Source organism: Halichondria panicea, chromosome 17, assembly GCF_963675165.1.
Source record: "Halichondria panicea chromosome 17, odHalPani1.1, whole genome shotgun sequence".
NCBI lineage: Eukaryota > Metazoa > Porifera > Demospongiae > Suberitida > Halichondriidae > Halichondria > Halichondria panicea.
In genome coordinates, this window is record NC_087393.1 from 3,080,558 (window position 1) to 3,099,501 (window position 18,944).

Consider the following 18,944-nt stretch of genomic DNA (forward strand, 5'->3'; position numbering starts at 1 on the left):
TTTTTTAGTTCTAAAAACGGTGTTCTAAACCTTCCTTTTAGCTCTTAATTCTTAGTGTAGTAGGTAGTTCAAAGGCTTAAGCAGACATATCTGCTGGGAGAGAGCATCATGTTCTATTTAGAGTAAGTTATTAGCCTATAAAAATAAAAATGTCACTTATTGTCAGCTGTAAGACTAAGTTTTGTGCAAAATCTCACCTTTGGCCAAAGAAGTGGCTCTCTCCCAGCAGATATGTCTGCTTAAGCCTTTGAACTACCTACTACACTAAGAATTAAGAGCTAAAAGGAAGGTTTAGAACACCGTTTTTAGAACTAAAAAAGATCAGTAGCTGCACAAAATTTTTACACACAAAACATATTAAAAATCGTGGGCGTGGCTGCGTTTTAGCTGATTCAGCAATAATTGAAGGTCCCAGTCCTTAATATATACCTGAGCATGGAGACACCATACATCGTGGCGAAGCAGAATACTCACTAGGTCAACCTCCAAAGGTCAAAGGATGTCATGGTCGCTTCAAACACGAAAGGGACCGAATGTCCCAATTCTAAACTAAGCCACGTACAGACAAGGTACAAAGTTCAAACGACTCCTGGGGTCTAACGGTCAGAGTTCCTTTAAACCAAAAACTGCTGAAAGAGCATTCCCTGATGGTTGTCAACAGCCAGGGTTGCGTCGACTTACAGACTTGTGACAAAACTCCATGTAATGGTTTTTAAGTGCTTTAACAAAAAAGGGACCCAAATCCAAAGCAAGAAGCTTCAGATCACTTCACCCTGATGGTTTTTAAAAAGGACATTCTAACCCTAGGGTGTCCCAAAACCAAACCAGGAACAAGACAAAGGGTTCAGGCCACTCACATAGATGTACCCTGAGGGTTTTCAGAAGCCAGGGTAACAAAAACGGGGCAGTAACCAAACTAAAGCCCTGTTTACACGCAGCATCTAATGCGCATTGTAAAGCGAAACCGGCGTACGTAAACCGCCTACCTGATGTGGTTTGAAGCCGGATCAATGCGGTAGTGTAAACAGCATTCATTTGTGGTATAAGAAGTTGTATAGTTGTATAAGAGAGGAACAGAGGCTTGAGATAAAAACAGTAATAGCTATCTGGGGAATGTAGGGCTGGATTCAATGTAGGGTAAAAATTAAGAACTTAAAAACAAACTAAACTTAAAAACAAACTACAAAAAGTAAAGGACGGTAACAAAAGGACGGTAACAATAAAACATGCAAGTTTTATGATAGGATTCTGGGGCACCGACCAGCCTCCGCTCACCAGCTCTGAGGTGAAGGAAGAGGTCGTGGACGGTTGGAGGATACAGACGGTACAAAGTTATAATTGATGCACTTAACTTTCTCCAAAATTGTATCTGTACAATTTGAGGCAGATTTCAAATTTGGTTTTAGAGTCGCCCACAAAAATTTACATTTTTTTGTGGCCGATGACATCATCAATTACGCGCGGTGACGTCGTCGCCACGGTAACAAATAAATTTTTTGGTAGTGAAATTTCAAGATTCTTTTGTCTGTGAACAGCATGCCTAGGAAAAGCAAGAGAGCTGGTGCCAAGAAGAGAAGACAATCTCTGGCTAGCTCCTCTCAAGACACCTCATTACTAGATACATCACTTGATAGAACAGCATCCCTGGATACATCACTTGATACCACACTTGATAGCTCAGCATTTCTTGAATCAGACATTTCAGATAGCTCAGGGTGTGAGGATGATAGCGAGGATGCCGCACAATACTTCAAGACTTTAGCTACTTGTCGAAATGGTGTTTCTGCATGCAGTTAACAGAAGCTGCCAAATTATCAGCAGGTGAAAGTGATAGAACCATGTCATTAATTACAAAGGGAAGCTTGCACACACAAAGCAAGGTCGAAAGGGAATTTTGTGGAATTCGGAAATGAGCACATGGCCAGCGTGCTCATCAGTGAAAGGAAAGCCAAATATGAAAGTGCATCCTGCCCACGTTGTCCACGTGGTATTCACACTATAAAAGTCGCGCATCCCTCATAATCATCGGCCTTTTGAAAGCCTCGGCAATTAAGTTATAGTTATTGACTGGTTGACTAGTAATTATGGCTTATAAACAACCAATGCCGAGGGCACAGCCCGAGGCTGAGGTTGTTTATAAACCATAATTACTAGGCAACCAGTCAACTGATTTATTTACTGCAAAAACAGCAAAACAGTCATTTGAACATCAGTGGAGACAGTCAAACTTGCTCTCACAGCCTCAGAATTATGCAGTTAGAACAGTTACAGGCATAGAACTAGCAGTACTACTGTGGAGCTACATGAGCTAGCTAAGTTCAGCTAGCTGGAAGCCATGCATAAACTTTGACCAGACCCGCCCACCACTAAATGCAGCTGCGAGGTTTGTACATGTAGCTAGCTAGCTAGCTAGCTACCTGTACTGTAGCTCTGAACTAGTCTGTTATTGTCAACAACACCACAGTCTACTTCTACTTCTGAGCCACAGCCTTGACTACTGAGAAAGCACAGAGCAAGAATTTGACTACAGGCTTCAGCTAGTTCAGTTCAATACTGTCAAGCTTACACAACATTTTTGAATTTTATTGTGTGCAATGTACCAAATTTTGTCAAGATGCATCATATCAATTCAAATCTGCTGAGGAAGTAGATTATAAGAATAGTGCCTGGGGGAAGTAATTATATAATATAATTACTGGACATCACCTAGGATACGGACTGAATCAGTAAATAATACTTATATAATCATAGGGTGGCGTTGGGTGGGTGATTGATATGCTCGACTTCACATTCCTCATATAATCCAGAATAGCTGGCGCCCACTTCATGGGCTGAGCCATTCTGTAATTATACTTCAGAATGCTCCGTCTCAATGTGGTTCTTTGTAGCTCATACCCTATTCTGTAGAGAGCACCGCAGTGCCAAAACTTACATCTCTGGAAGGTTTGTAATAGAACTTCTGGAAAATACCCTCTGAGCTCCAGTCTGCAGTCTGCAGCTTGTAGAATCTCTGCTACAGTGATACCCGCAGATACTGCCGCTGTGGCAGATGCTGCTCTTGTCGAATGCCCTTTAAATATAGAGATATTCACCCCTGATTTTTGCAGGGCCATCTTGAGCCATCGAGCGACTGAAGATGGAGCAATCGGCTTATGTGGTTTTACTACGGCTAAAAGGAGTTTTTGCTCGCCGTCGGACGTCCTGACCCCACTTGTAGCAGCTTTAAGGGTTGTTACCGGACATACAATGGATTTCTGGTCGAATTTTGGGAAGAAGAACTCTGTTCTTACTTTTCCTGGTCTGTCTTGCTTCGCAAGGCCACTTGATTGAAAACACACTCCCTCTGGGAGATAGCGACGAAAACAAAGGTCCAGTTGCGCCAGGTCACTAGAGCGCATTGGACATAGTAGCATGGTAACCTTTCAGATAGGTCCGCTATGGACAAAGAATCATTGGGACCCAGATTCTCCATCCATCTCCATCTCAACACCTGGGCTACATCCCATATGGTTTCATAGCGAGGTTTTGGGGGACGTGAGTTAAACGCTCCTTTCAGGATACGACTAATCAAAGGGTGTTGGCCCACGCTGCATCCCTCTATTTCTGTATGGACTGAAGAGATTGCCGAGCAATATGCATTGAGGGATCGGTACTCGTATCCTTTCTGGAAAAGATCTGCTAGGAAGTTTGCCACTTCGCTTATAGGTCCTGAAATGGGATCAGTAGACCTTTGGTTACACCAGCAAACCCACTTGTTGAATACTCTGTGCAGTTAAGGCCTGGGTCAGGCACTGATAAGATTAATTTTATTCATCGCCTACATTTTATGTAGATGGTGTAGATTATGTAGTGTTAATGAGATTCATAATGTTTATTAATGTTATTCATTGCACATGACGTCATAAGGTCAATGTATTTGCTTAGCTAGCTGCTAGAACTATTATAGATTATCTTTGGCAACAAATACGGCGGACTTAAACAAGGTAAGAGTAGCTGTTTAGGCCCTCAAAAGATAGAGTATGTTGTTATGATTATGTTTCCTTGATGGGAAGTAAAAATGTCCAAAACTTTCTTAGCTATGCTAGCTTCTTTAGCTCTGACAGCCACCCTTGTTGGACAATTTCATTGGCTATCTATTTATAGTTTACTGTCAGTACGTAATGTTACGTATGCCATGTGCGTTGAGAAGTATCTCACTGTGAAAATCGAAATAAGTGTTAACGTTTGAACTATCTAATATAATCCTAGTCAGCAGTAGCACCTCAGTGCATGGAATAGCTCATATTACATGGTCCTTCGAGCCGGATCGAGCTACTAAGCTGTGAAGAGCCGTTTAGAGAAACTTCCAAAATTGAAGAACGTGACCTCCAATGGCGGAAGAACTAACACGCGGAAGAGGAGAGTGAGAGGCGGCCACAAGGCGTCCGCCACTAGGATAATGACGAGAGTAGAGGAGATGCTGAGCTCTGGAGATGAACCACAACGAGCTGTGTTGAACCAGTTAAGCATGAGCCTCAAGGAGAAGCTGGAGGAGATTAAGCTACTGGATGCTGAGATTCTGACGCTTGTGACGCTTGTGGGAGATGATGAACTGGAGGATGAGATTGGGCGAGCTGACAACTACAAGGAGCGTGTCTACGCCAGCCTGATCGAGATTGAGGCTCCAGTGACATCTCGGGTCCCTGCAAGGACTACACCTGCAATGGGCTATGCCAGCAGTAAGGTCAGACTACCTAAATTATTGATTAAGCCTTTCAATGGGATTTTAACTCAATGGACTCCCTTTTGGGACTCGTATCGTATAAGTGTGCAATTCATGAGAACCCCGAGCTTTCAAAGGTTGATAAGTTTAATTATTTGAGGTCTATGGTGTCTAATACGGCCCTCGAGGCAATATCTGGTTTGACCCTCACAGATGCTAATTATGACGAAGTGATCGATCTATTGCAAAAGCGATTTGGTAATAAACAACTTATCATAAATAAACACATGGAGCAATTGCTACATGTCGATGGGGTGGCCTCCCAGAATGATACCAAAGGGATCAGACAATTATACGATGTGATCGAATCGAACGTACGAAGCCTCAAATCGTTAGGGGTCAGTGCCGAGTCGTATGGATCGTTGTTATCATCTGTTTTAATGAGTAAGCTACCGTCCGAATTGAGATTAATCGCTAGTCGAAAGTTTGGAGACAGTGAAAGTTGGGATTTTACAGAGCTATTGGGTGTAATTGAAGAGGAGGTTCAGGCTCGAGAACAGTCGACAACACGGGCGAATTCTGAACCCACACGGGGAACTGAAACCCGTCGACCAAAGGAACACCCGACTGGAGCGGCACTATTTACCGAGACCACCACACTCAAATGCTGCTTTTGTGAACGAGAGCATGCTTCGCAAGATTGTCGAACGGTTGCAAGCATTGAGTCTCGTCGCGAGGTTATCAGAAGAACTGGTAGATGCTACATATGTCTTGGAAAGGGGCATGTGTCCCGGAACTGCCGCAGCCGAATCAAGTGTCGTAGTTACAAAGGAAGGCATCATGTCGCGATATGTTCAGGCCAACCTAGGCGAAAGGCACCAGAAAACAAACAACAGGAATCACCTCGTACAGGAGGGCTCGACCCTGAAGCCCCCCCTTTCCAGCTACCAAAAACGGGATTATTATGGACGTATTCTAGTACACCTGTACTTCTTCGAACAGCAAGAGCCACTGCATACAATCCAGACTGTCCGTCAACCTCTTTGAGTGTTCGAATGGTGATGGATACTGGCAGCCAGAGATCATACATTACAAACAGTGCGAGGAGCCGACTCGAGTTGACCGCTGCAGGAGAACAACGTATGACTATCATGACATTTGGGTCCGCCCAGAATGGTGACAGTGTCTGTGAATATGTAAAACTAGGGCTCAAGCTGAAGAATGGGGAGACGCAAAGTCTCTCACTGTTCACTGTACCTACGATCTGTGAGCCATTAAAGCCTCATCCCCTCGTTGACTATAGAAGGACATATCCACACTTGAGTGGATTAGAGTTTGCTGACGATCCGGAAGACGCTGAGACAATCCATGTGGATATGCTAGTTGGGTCTGATCACTATTGGGACCTCGTAACCGGAGCACTGCAGAGAGGAACAAACGGGCCAGTTGCCATCGAAACGAGACTCGGATGGGTTCTCTCTGGTCCTATTTCCACTCCGAGTATGGATTCTCACGGTTTAATAACACATTCGCTGCACATCACTTGTGAAGGATTTGAGGAAAAGATGCTGAATGACACGATGAGATCGTTTTGGGAACTGGAATCCCAAACACAGATCGATCACTGTACGATAAACTTCGTGACACAATAGTACGAAGTTCAACTTCCATGGAAGGCACCGAGACTGGACCTTCCCAACAACTACGCGCTTAGTTTGAAGAGATTGAAGGGGTTGCTTCGACGCCTCCGACACGACCCAGATGTACTACGCGAGTATGACATGGTGATCAAGACGCAGTTTGAGCAGGGGATCGTTGAATTAGTAGAGGATTTGGCAAACAGGCCCGATGTACACTATTTACCTCATCATCCAGTAATCCGAAAGGATAAAACGACCACGAAAGTGCGAGTGGTCTACGATGCCTCGGCCAAAACGAGTGGGCCCTCTCTCAACGACTGTCTGGACCAAGGACCGAAATTCGATCAAAAAATCCTTGACATTCTTTGTCGGTTTAGAACCCATCGAGTTGCTGTAACAGCCGATATCGAAAAGGCGTTTCTTATGATATCTGTGGCAGCTAAGGATCGAGATTTCTTGCGGTTCTTGTGGGTGGACGATGCAGTTAAGGACGAGCCGAGAATTGTTGTGTATCGGTTCGCTAGAGTGGTATTTGGGGTGAATGCCAGCCCCTTCTTGTTGAACGCCACCATCTGACACCATCTTGAAATACACGCGGACACACACCGTGAAATTGTTTCCAAGGTGATACGGTCGATCTATGTCGATGATATTGTAACAGGTTCACAATCGGAAGAGCAAGCTTATCAGTTGTACAGTGAAGCTAAAACCTTGCTGAAGACGGGTGCATTCAACTTGCGAAAGTTTTACACTAATGCAACGAGATTGCAAGCTAAGGTGGACCTCGAGGAGTCGGCACAGCATCAAGATGAGCCTAAGCCAATGGAAACATATTCACAGTCCACACTGAGTGGCAATGGAGAACTTTGCAATGCTGAGCAAAGAATTCTTGGATTGAAGTGGAATATCACCTCAGATCAGATTATCTTCTCATTAGCCGATTTGGCTGAACAAGCCCGAAGACTGGAGCCCACCAAAAGGAACGTCATCAGCCTTATCGGGAGGGTGTATGACCCATTAGGATTCTTGGCCCCAATTGTAGTGAGATACAAGGTGTTCATGCAGTCTTTATGCAAGGCCAAGATTGGCTGGGACGAGAAAATACCGGAGGCCTCGATAACGCAGTGGAGCAAACTCGTGTTGGCTTTGGAAGATGCGCAGCCTTTGACAATTCCTAGATGCTACCTGGAAGCTGTGCAAGGTGAAGTGCTTTCCTATCAGCTTTGCGGCTACTGTGATGCCTCACTGTCAGCGTACGCTGCAGTTATCTATTTGTTGATTGAGACCAAAGACAAGACTCACATGCGGTTTGTGGTTGCCAAAACGAGAGTGGCACCGTTGAAGAAACAAACTGTACCTAGACTTGAGCTTCTCTCAGCAGTATTGCTCGCAAGATTAATGAACACGACAAAATTGAGTTTGAACCCAGAGATTGAGATATCCTCTTTTCACTGCTTCATTGACTCCCAAGTCGCTCTATGCTGGATAAGAAATATAGGAAAGTCATGGAAGCCGTTCGTGCAAAACAGAGTGTCAGAAATTCGAAACCTGTTCCCAGTTGAGTGTTGGAATCACATACCAGGCGTTGAAAATCCTGCTGATGTGCCCTCAAGGGGAACTACACCTCTCGAATTATTGGTGAACAAATTGTGGCGAGATGGTCCTAGCATGCCATTTAGGTATTCTGACAAAGCAACCGATGACGACCTTCCCTCGGAATGCCTCGAAGAGCTCCCGGCAAGCGAGAAACGAGCCGTACATGGTCTTTTGACAATCGAGGAGTCTTCTGTTACGAACCTCATTCAGGTCAATAATTTTAGCGATATCAACAAACTTGTCAATGTTCTCACCTACGTATTGAAGTTTTCTTCCTATATGAAGAGACTCATATCTCCTACCACAGTTTGTAAAAATGAAAGAATGATTGCCGAAGTACTCCTAATAAAGGAAGCACAACTGTTGCTGAGAGATCACAAGAATTTCTTAATGTGGGAGAAGCAGTTGTTCCTTTTCGAAGATGAACATGGAGTTTTGAGAAGTCGAGGGAGAATTGCCAATGCAACTTTACCATACTCGACCAAGCACCCTATTATTTTGCCGAGTGACCATCCTCTGACAACAATGTATATCCGTCAATCTCATAGTCGAGTGCTACACAACGGTGTAAAGGAGACCCTCACCGAACTCAGGTCACGATTCTGGGTGATAAAGGGAAGAAGTGTAGTCAAGCAAGTTCTTCACAGTTGCAACACCTGCAGACGACACGAAGGAATGTCCTGCCGAGTACCACCACCCCCCCCACCCCCCCCCACTGCCTACTTTTAGAGTTCAAGAAGCACCACCCTTTACGAGCACTGGTGTTGATTTTGCTGGACCATTGTACGTCAAGCATCCTGGTGGAGTGCAAACGAAGGTTTGGATAGTATTATACACTTGTTGTGTTACCAGAGCTATCCACCTGGACCTTGTGAGTGACATGTCGGCACCCACATTCATACGAAGTTTCAAAATGTTTAGCGCGAGGAGAGGCTTACCTGCAATGATGATATCTGATAATGGCAAAACTTTTGTAGCAGCAGACTTTTGTAGCAGCAGCCAAGACCATCAAGAGGGTCGTATCCAGCCCAGAAGTACAGAACTATCTGGAAGGAACTGGTTGTGAATGGAGATTCAATGTCCCAAGGGCCCCATGGTGGGGAGGCTTGTTTGAACAACTTGTCAGATCGACTTAACGTTGCTTGAGGAAGGCTTTAGGTCAAGCCAAGTTTTCGTATGACGAATTGCTGACTGCCTTGGTAGAGATTGAGATGGTGCTAAACTCTAGACCACTCACCTACATTTCTGCAGATGATTTGGATGAACCTCTCACACCTTCACACCTGCTTGTTGGCCGACGACTTATGAGCTTTCCGGACCACCTATTTTGTGACGAGGATACTGATTGCGAAGTAGACAGTTACCAACTAAATGCTCGATTGAAACATCTTAATCACTCATTGGATGCCCATTGGATGCCTTTTGGAAAAGATGGAGAAAAGAATATTTGGTGGAATTGCGTGAAGCGCACCGTCACTATCGCAGTAATGGAGAACCACAAATCACTGAAGGTGACGTTGTTGTTGTTTACTCAGATGCCCAACCCTGTAGCTTTTGGAAGCTCGGAAGAATTGAACGACTACTAGTTGGAGCCGATGGCCAAATCAGGGCAGCTAGTGTTAGAATCAGTAACAAGGGACGCACATCAGTAATGAACAGGCCCATCCAGCATTTGTACCCACTTGAGGCGGCCCCACCAGCTGATCCTGTGTCGGACGATCCTGCATTGGAACCCACTGACGACAGCAAGAATCCCGACCAATCAACTAACGTTTCGCTGAGACCAAAGAGGTCTGCTGCTGCATTGGCTCGTGACCGTATTCTAGCACAGGCAGCCTCTGATATGGAATTCGACACTGATAATGGAATTTGACAAATAATGAATATGAACATGTGAACACAAAACGTTTTAATTGTTAGCCTTTACACATTTTAGTTGACCACGTAGCGTGTCAAAGTGGGGAGTGTGTTGGACAATTTCATTGGCTATCTATTTATAGTTTACTGTCATTACGTAATGTCATGTGCGTTGAGAAGTATCTCACTGTGAAAATCGAAATAAGTGTTAACGTTTGAACTATCTAATATAATCCTAGTCAGCAGTAGCACCTCAGTGCATGGAATAGCTCTCTCTCCGAAATATTACAACCCTAGAGGTGGGCTATTTTGTGTATCTCAAGAATACAATAACTCTTACTCTTCCCATCAAGGATACTAGTACCTAGCTATGAGATGTTCATCTAGCCTTGTTTTTGAAGCTTAATCTTGGCATCTTCAACGCCGTATTTGCAGTTCTCTTTCTGAAAGTGGCATGACGTCATCACCATTTATGGGACTAATTAGCATAATTGAATTAAGCTAATTAGTTTTTTGGAAAAAGAAAACATTGAGCTTCATTTTGGATCATTTTGATGCAGCATACACTGTATATTGCAAATAATACAGCAGTATAAACATAGTGTAAATTTTGGTGTTGAAATCTGGACCCAGGCCTTAAGTGCGCAGAGTAGTGAGTCGTAAGACTTGGCTGACTTTTGTCTCCAAGATGCCAGCAGCAGACCCTCTTTAGAAATTTGTTGGTCAGAAAATCGTTTCCTGAGATAGACCACACAGCTAGTTGAGGTTCTACCTTCGGTATCGTTTGTGGGGATGTTGGGTCCTGGCTCCGACTGATTAGATATGGGAAGTCTATCAGGTGGGATAGAAGTGGGATAGAAGTACTGGGTACCATGGTTCTGCTTTCCAGACAGGGGTCACAATTATCAGCGACACTGTATCGCTTTGCTCAGTGCCTTCCCTATCAGTGGCCATGGAGGGTTGGCATATAAGTGGCCCTGAATGGTACTCCAAATCTGAAAAAATGCATCGCAGGCTATTGCCTCTGGGTCCGGTCTCCAACTGAAGAAGTTCTGCAACTGTGTTGTCAGTCTCGATGCAAATAGATCGATGGACAGTGGACCCGTTCGTGCTTGGATAGTTTGGAGACTCTCTGGTCTAGCATCCAGTCGAACCTGTCTTTCATCACTCTGGATTCCTCGTCCGCTATTGTGTTTAGCACACCCGCTAGATGCTCCGCTTGGAGGTGAATGTCCCTCTGGAGACACCACAGCCATAGTTCTTTGACTATCCTGTTCATATTGGGGGACACTGTCCCCCCCAGATTGTTGATGTAGGCGACTGATGTCATGTTGTCTATCTTCAGTAGGATAGTGATTCCCTGCCTGTCCCTGGCAAAGGACTTGACCGCTAGGAACACTGCCCACGCCTCTAGGTGCCATGACCGTTCTTTCGTTGACAATGGCCCCCCCGTTCTCTGTCCCGAACAAACTGCCCCCCACCCTTTCTTTGACGGGTCTGACTCTATGGTCAGTGAGGGGCGATGGGTCATCATTGACTTGCCATTTCACTCCTGGAGGTGGTGTTCCCACCATATCAGTTCTAACTGAATCTCCTCCGAGATTGTGAGGGTGGCATTGTAGTCCTGGTGAGAGTCTTCTAGACTCGCATTGAGGGCTCTTTGGAGTCCCCTGTAAAATAGTTGGGCCAGGGGAATTGCCTTGGTGGCTGCTGTCAGTTTCCCTAGGAACTGAGATAGTTTTCTTGCAGTAGTATGCTGAAGACCCGACAGACCTCTGGCCTCTGATCGGATCTTCTTGAGCTTCGCTACTCAGGTGCATTAAGGACTGGGACCAACATAAAAAAGACATTTATAAGAGGCACTTCAACCTGCTGCTGTTTACTGTGTATATTAATCTGTGTAAAACTTTTATGATGAAATGAAACACTGGCTTCCATTCTCTAGGAAAATATTAAAATGAAGCCCCGCCCACTAATTGATCAGTGGGGGTGGTCCGTTTTGTCGAAGCACTATTTCACTTTTCTATTGAAAAATCGGCGTTTAAACACTAAGGCTACTAGCTATTGCTGCTGCTCATTATACTTAGTTCTATCTAAGCTAACAACTCACTCTAGCGCTTAGCCCTCCTGGTCTTTGCAAGGGAGAAATAACAGAAAGTTGTTTGATGTAGCAGTCTCATCTTGGATAGTAGGCTTCCCAGGGACACGGTCAACAATTTTTTGACAAAGTACAAGGATAAATCAGCTAAGGAAGGCTTATGGAAGTCATCTATTGCCTCGCAAGCTTTACTAGAGGGTGTTTTAAACGCCGACTAAATCACTTCTCTAAACTAGCTGAATTACTGCAAAATGAAAAGGGAGTGGTACGTTGAAGTAATGAATGCGTGGGCGGAACCATGGGGACCGTGTGGGCGGGGCTTATAATTTGCAAATTCAGCAATAATTGAAGGTCCCAGTCCTTAATGCACCTGAGTAGGGGTAGACTGAGTTGGAGCTCTGGGGGTTGATGTTTGAATTGCCTGTTTTTCTTTCTATCATTGACTGTAGCTTGGTCTGCCATGGTTTGCGCCGACGTTGTCGGGGGTTGTGTTTGATAGGGTTGTCCCACGAAGGAGATTTTGAAACCCGCTACTGCTCCCAGAACCCAGCTGTCCTGGGTAATTGCCCGCCAATTCTTTATGGCATGTCATGCGGCAAGTTCTATTGCCATGCCCATGTTCCACATTTGGGATAACAAATTCTTTTTACGTGCATTGATAAACCTTCTGTTCTGGCCGCCCCCACGTTGGTAGTTCCCGTGGCAGCGGCTCCCTCAAAAAAATTGGCTGCTGCTGCCGCCAGAGTTTGTGGAGGATTTTCTGAGGCATCTTACTGCCTCCACATGGTTCTTGAGCTTCTGCTCAAACCCTTCTCCAAATAGCATTGGAGTTGCCTCTGTAAATATCTCATTGTCCTCAGCCAGGGAGCTGGCATCTTTGTTGAGGCTACCCTTTCCTGCATTGTCCGAGAGCTGTTTTCACAGCATTAGCTGACGCCTCAGGTGTCAAATTCCCGGTATTAACGCTCTCGAGGAGGTTTGAGAGTGGGGCTACTGCATCGAGGAATAGGGTCTGTGCCTTTGCCAGCATATTATCTCTGTCCTTAGTTTCCTTGGAGATGTTTCCCTTCAGGACTCTGTCCAGCTTAGGGCACTTTGTATGGTCCACTCTGGGAGCAGGGAAGGGTTTCCTGAGGCTCTGCCTCTCCTGGTTGGAAATTACTTTTCCGAAAACCTTCAGAAGTGCAGCAGTGTTCTCTGACACGTCCATTAGAGCTGCAGGTGGTTCTGGTTCGTCCCAGTATCCGTTGTAACGGTAGGACTCATCCTGGTAATTCATCTCTGATGAATCATTTGGGCGATCTGCCCATGAGGTTCCACTCACGATGGGGAGGGCTGGTGGAGAAGACTGTGATTCCTCGGTAGAGGGTCCAGTGTTCTCCAGGCGAGTAAGCCTCTGGCTCAGGCCCGTCACCATCTCAAGGACTCTGTGCGTTCTTGGAGCTCTGCTCCACTGTGCCAGCAGTCTTGGGGCTCTGCTCCATAGGATGATCGAGTATGGCGTCGATCTGTTGCTGGTCTATGCCGACGGAACGGAAGAGCTCTGCTGCCTCTTCTCTTGTTAGGATACTTGAAGGATGAAACTTAAAACTTGAAATGATCGAGCTTGAAAAAAGGCCGATGATTATGAGGGATGCGCGACTTTTATAGTGTGAGTACCACGTGGACAACGTGGGCAGGACGTACTTTCTATTTAGCGCAACTATATCTATTTAAACGAATGTGTAATCTACAAAAAAGCTGATTGAGCGGAATTGGAGACCAATACCACATTGATATGTGAGACGGAGCATTCTGAAGTGTAATCGGTTAATACACGTGGCACAAAAGTCTTAAATTTTTCAGAACCCAAGATGAAGAGAGGCTGTATAGGCGTCAAATGTTTGTTTATGTTGCTCAGTCACAGTACTTCTGACGAGACTACCACCAATGGTTCATGCAGATCTACGTCTGCAAAAGGTATCAAAGATATTAAACATGCCCATACGTATATATGTGGTATGAAAGTCATACAAGTCAAAAAGGACACTCAAAAGAGGGAGCGAACCAGAACCCAAGGCTGAAGGCACTCTGGAAGTCAAAGGTTTCCAGTCACATGCAGTCTCTGGGTAGTTAAGGCCCGGGTCTAGCCTTAAATACCAAAATTTACACTATGTTTGCAATATACGTGTATGCTGCATCAAAATGATGCAAATTGAAGCTCAATGTTTTCTTTTCCAAAAAACTATAGCTTAATTCAATTATGCTAATTAGTCCCATAAATGGTGATGACGTCATGGCAGTTTTGTAAGAAGAACTACAAATGTGGACATGAATTCAAAAACAAGGCTAGATGAGCTAATCTAGCTGGGGAAGAGTAGAAGTTACTGCATTCTTGAGATACACAGCATAGCCTACCTCTAGAGTGGCTATAGAAGCCAGCACACATATTAATTTCCCCAGCTAGAATGACAACCTGCCTAAACAAGTACTCTTACCTCGTGTAAGCCAACCACATTTGTTGCTAAAGATATTGTAGCCTCCTTCACCGGCCTTTGAAAGAAGGCCTGCTATCGACTGCTTGCGCATGCGCCAAATTATTGGATTTTTTTCCCGTAAATATTTTTATAATACTATAATATTGGATTTTCCCCCCGTAAATATTCCTATAATACTGGATACATCAGAGAAAATATCCTAAAAGTCATACACAGAGCTATATAGCTGGCTAGCTAGCTAGAAACAGAGCTGTGTAGGTTTGTTGTACTGCTATTTTCTTCTGATAGAATCAGTAGCAGTAGTATAAGTATAGTAGACTTTCACCAAAGTTAGTGTTAAATGGGCGTGGCCTGTCCATATAGGCTCTTATCAGCCGTCACTCCTTTCAGACGATCGTCATCCACACTGTTGCAGGCTGTGAGTCTTTTGTTAACATAGCAGGCTAAGGGTAGCTATCAGAGAATGCTATCCAATGGGCTAGAAACCTTCAATCCAACTTTCTATCTACTTCCTTCAATCCACTTCCTTTCGTTGTGATGTCATAGTTTTACTGAGCATAAACGATGTTATCCAAAGCCCCCAGATACCGGGGGGGATATTAGCGCATGCGCAAGCAGTTGATACCAGGCCCAACTTCCCTAGCGGGAAGTGCGGCCTGGGATCGAGGCTAAAGATATTGGAGAATAGTTCCAGCAGCAAGTACCTTGGACACGTGACTTCACTTGCAATGAATAACATTAATAAACATTATGAATCTACATTAAATGGTGGCAATGAATAAAATTAATGTTGTCAGTCCTGACCCAGGCCTTAAGTATCCAGAGGTGTTGTGTTTTAATAATCTATTCTAGCTACTTCTGACGAGACTACCTCCATTGTCCAAGGCATCAAAGTTATTATTGAACGTGCTTATAATTATGTGGAATAAATTTTTCAGGGTTCAAAATGACACTCAGAAGAGGGCACTCTGGGAGTCAAAGGTTATAGTTTAATTCCCAGTCACAGTGTTGTGTTTTCATTTATATTCTAACGAGACTATACCTCCGCTGTCCACGGCATCAAAGGTGTGTGGCCAGAACATTTTCATTTTTCAGGGTATACAAAAAGACACTAAGACACTAATTTTTATTATGCACTCTGCTCTGTTCACAATACAAATTATGTAACTATAGAGACTTCGTATTATACAAAGTCATGCGAGCCAAAAAAAGTGTGGATGAGGTAAAAAAGTTATTCCTGTCAATGTGTGCAATTGTTTATTCTCAGCAACATTTCCAGTATGATATCTGAAAATATATGTTTTGTTTTTACAGTGTGGTTATCAGAGTAAAACGTAAAACAAAGAACATTGAACATTGTTTATCATGATTGATGTATACGTTTTGTTGTATACGTTTTGTTTTATATAACCCTTTAATTAAAACAAGAATATATAATACAGAATATAATACAGAATAAATACATGTTTTTCTTTAAAAATCCATATCTTATGAACCATACATTGAAACCACTCGTACATTGAAACCACTCGTAACTATTTCCTACAGGTAGCCCAGACCCCGGGGGTACCATGACATCATCATCGTTATCTAGCAACTGACCACCCCCAACTAATTAGCACAATTATGTACACAAACAATATTATACGAAGGCACAAAGTAACTATAGACACTAAGTAAGTGTTTTCAATGTTCTCACGGTCGATCAGGATCTGCTGAAACTTCTCTGCGAGGTCGTATCAGCAGACGCCCTTTTCCCGGGAAACGTTCTTCACGTTCAATGGTGGCTCATGATATCCGTACTAACTAGTATGTTGTACAAATGCTACTCTGAAATCCTTCAGGCTCTTTATTTTTTAGCAGCTTCCTACCTAGCTACGATCCCAGTCACTGTCCTTTCACTCTACATCTCACTCTACAAGGCATCGATATCCTCACTGTCTAGCAGCTCTAGAACCCCACTGAGGTTGTTCATCATCAAACGGTCACTTTTCTTTCGACGGTACTGCACGAAGCGTACCTCGAAGCAAGATGTTGAAAATACCACGTGAAAGAGCAGCTCAATGCGCATGTGCTGGTACCGCGCATAGCTCCAACACAGCCCGCACAGCAAATTTTTAAACATCTCAGTCCGCTGGACGACATATGTCGTCCAAGACCGGGAAAGGGTTAATAGAGTCAGCAAGTTGTATAATATGCAAAGTCTGATAATCATTTTGAGCCCAGCAGCACTGTATTGATCATAACCGCAGCGATTTATTGATCGAGATACCTTACCAGTTCAACTGAGTGTAGTGCAGAGCCTGATAGGAGTTTGAGCTTCATTTTTGGTCTGCAGCTAGCTAAAGAGTTCCGCTATAGTGCTCAGTTCTTACATTTTCGCAGGAGTCCTTACTGGTGAGAATATCAGCACTGTCCGAACTTACGTAACAATCGCTACCACCGCTGTAAAACAAACAATTTTCACAGTATAACTACACAATTTGGGGAATAGATAGTATAATACATTAGCTTTAAAATGGTCTTTGAATCGTGTCTGTATCTTTTGTAGTTTTGATGATATCGGTGTCCGACATATGATGACGTCCGGTGATTGATACTTTACTCTAGCTTATGTACCCACATGTCAGTTACTTGTTGAAAGGCTTGTGTGCGTGCTGTATAATGTATAATGCCTGGATAGTTCCACTATCCGTCCACTAATCCTTAGATTTTCTTTTCCTCCTTTCGTCATTCACTTACTAAGTATTATATTATTTTGTTGTAGAAGAAAGCTTGGACCACGATGAACTTGCTGTATATTTTATTGAAATTAACTGCATGTATATTATAATTATACAGTTGTGATTGTAAGTGACCAAAAGCTTATAATTATACCTCCAACAATCATTCAATGAGCTGAAGACACACGACGTAGCAAGCATAATATATAGTTATATAGTTACATAATACCTTCACAAACCTTTCTATTATGTGATCGATATCACCAGTGAATAATTATGTTGTGCAACCACTTGTACCGAGTGAAGTCAATCGCCTATAAGAAACAGTGCTGAAATAACACATTTCTGCAATAATATACCACAATTCCGTTGCAAGAAATGGCTCTGAAACAACAAGTTTATGGAGCATTAAACTAAACTTTACACTACATACCAGAATTCTTCATATAAGAAATATCAACTGAAACAACATGTTTATGTACCACAAAACTACAATAAAACGTTGCAAGAAATGTCAGGATTCCAACTATACTGGAAACAATGCATCGTCATATTTATTGAATACAAATTCTGAATTAAACTTGAATAGGCATTTCCAATAACATTTCCTGGCAGTAAATATTTTGGAAACACATGTTTTTTCCCTGTGATACATACTCTATCGCTACTTGTTTAAGTAAAAAAATTGACTTTGTACATATGCCATATTTGCAGTTCTCTTTCTGAAAGTGGCCATGGGCTAATTAGTTTAAAAACTTCATTTTGGATAGTATGAACATAACAGCAGTATGAACATAGTATGAACATAGTGTAAATTTTGGCATTGGAATGTGGCCTTAAGTGCGCAGAGTCAGGATAGGACAGCAATGGCGATGTCTCACAGCTAGTGTGAGTGTGATACCAGGTATCTCGCAGTATGGTACCTTCACTGTCAGACATCAACAAACTTTCATCGTCGCCGGACAGTCCATCACCCGATGACACACTTTTGTCATCAGGAAGTTCATCTCCGTCATCGTTGGACAGTGACACACTTCCATCAGACGGTCGGCTCGGTGAACGATCTATGAAATTTACAAGCTCACATAAAGACTGTTCATTACTGCTAATTCTATTTTAGCTATACTATACTTACACTACTGATATTCTAGCTATACTATACTACTCACACAGTGAGCCCTCTCCTGGTCTTTCACCGTCCTAGTCCATAGCACTAGGTCCATGTCATGCATGTCCTCAGTCCCAGACAGTTCACCAGCGTCTGGCATAAAGCCCTTTGGGAGGTATCCTACTCGCACTGTCATCACCAGAGAGTTCTAAAGAGATACCTGGTGACAATAGGGCTGATGGTTATACAATGTATACCAGAGGCGATGGTACACTTTATCAAAACAACCAAACGATACCCACGATGTATTGGGTGGTAATGGAAAGCATCGTTATAATAATATAGTGCTTAGTCAAGCCATGATAGATGGGCTGATCAGGATTTTATCTCACCGCTGGCCGGGCATTTAAAATGATAAAAATGGGTGGGCGTAATAACCATGGTTGCTATGGCAACACATGTTGCACCATTTTTCCTTGTTGTGGATGGGTGTGCACACACCGTTATCGGTGGTAGCACTTGCTAACCATTAGAGTTATTCCGTAGGACACAAGTGTATGGTGTGTGTGTGTGTGTGTTGTGTGTGTGGGAGGGGGTGATCGCCGTGTGTGTGTGTATGTGTGGAGGGGGGTGTGCACATACAGAGTGTGTATGTGTGGAAGCCGTGTGTGGGGGGGTGTGCACGCCCTGTGTGTGTGGGTGTGCAGTGTGTGTGGGGGGTGGGGTGTGCATGCCGTGTGTGG

The 18,944-nt window shown here is 43.7% G+C and overlaps 3 protein-coding genes across 3 annotated transcripts; all 3 read left to right on the forward strand.

The window, feature by feature from the left end:
* The first annotated feature begins 3,832 nt into the window (after nucleotides 1-3,832).
* Nucleotides 3,833-6,503, forward strand: LOC135351861 (uncharacterized). Its single transcript, XM_064550966.1, has one exon. The coding sequence runs from the start codon at nucleotides 4,774-4,776 to the stop codon at nucleotides 6,352-6,354; it is 1,581 nt and encodes a 526-aa protein (XP_064407036.1). The 5' UTR covers nucleotides 3,833-4,773; the 3' UTR covers nucleotides 6,355-6,503.
* Nucleotides 6,484-6,918, forward strand: LOC135351415 (uncharacterized). The gene has a single exon (XM_064550400.1). It carries the CDS (start codon nucleotides 6,484-6,486, stop codon nucleotides 6,916-6,918), a length of 435 nt encoding a protein of 144 aa, XP_064406470.1.
* Nucleotide 6,919: 1 nt separating this feature from the next.
* Nucleotides 6,920-8,872, forward strand: LOC135351862 (uncharacterized). The gene has a single exon (XM_064550967.1). The coding sequence runs from the start codon at nucleotides 7,165-7,167 to the stop codon at nucleotides 8,665-8,667; it is 1,503 nt and encodes a 500-aa protein (XP_064407037.1). The 5' UTR covers nucleotides 6,920-7,164; the 3' UTR covers nucleotides 8,668-8,872.
* Nucleotides 8,873-18,944: the final 10,072 nt, after the last annotated feature.

Bases quoted from the DNA above. Each gene is read 5' to 3' on its own strand.
- LOC135351861 (XM_064550966.1), top strand. From the start codon at position 4,774: ATGGACTCCCTTTTGGGACTCGTATCGTATAAGTGTGCAATTCATGAG.
- LOC135351415 (XM_064550400.1), top strand. From the start codon at position 6,484: ATGGTGATCAAGACGCAGTTTGAGCAGGGGATCGTTGAATTAGTAGAG.
- LOC135351862 (XM_064550967.1), top strand. From the start codon at position 7,165: ATGGAAACATATTCACAGTCCACACTGAGTGGCAATGGAGAACTTTGC.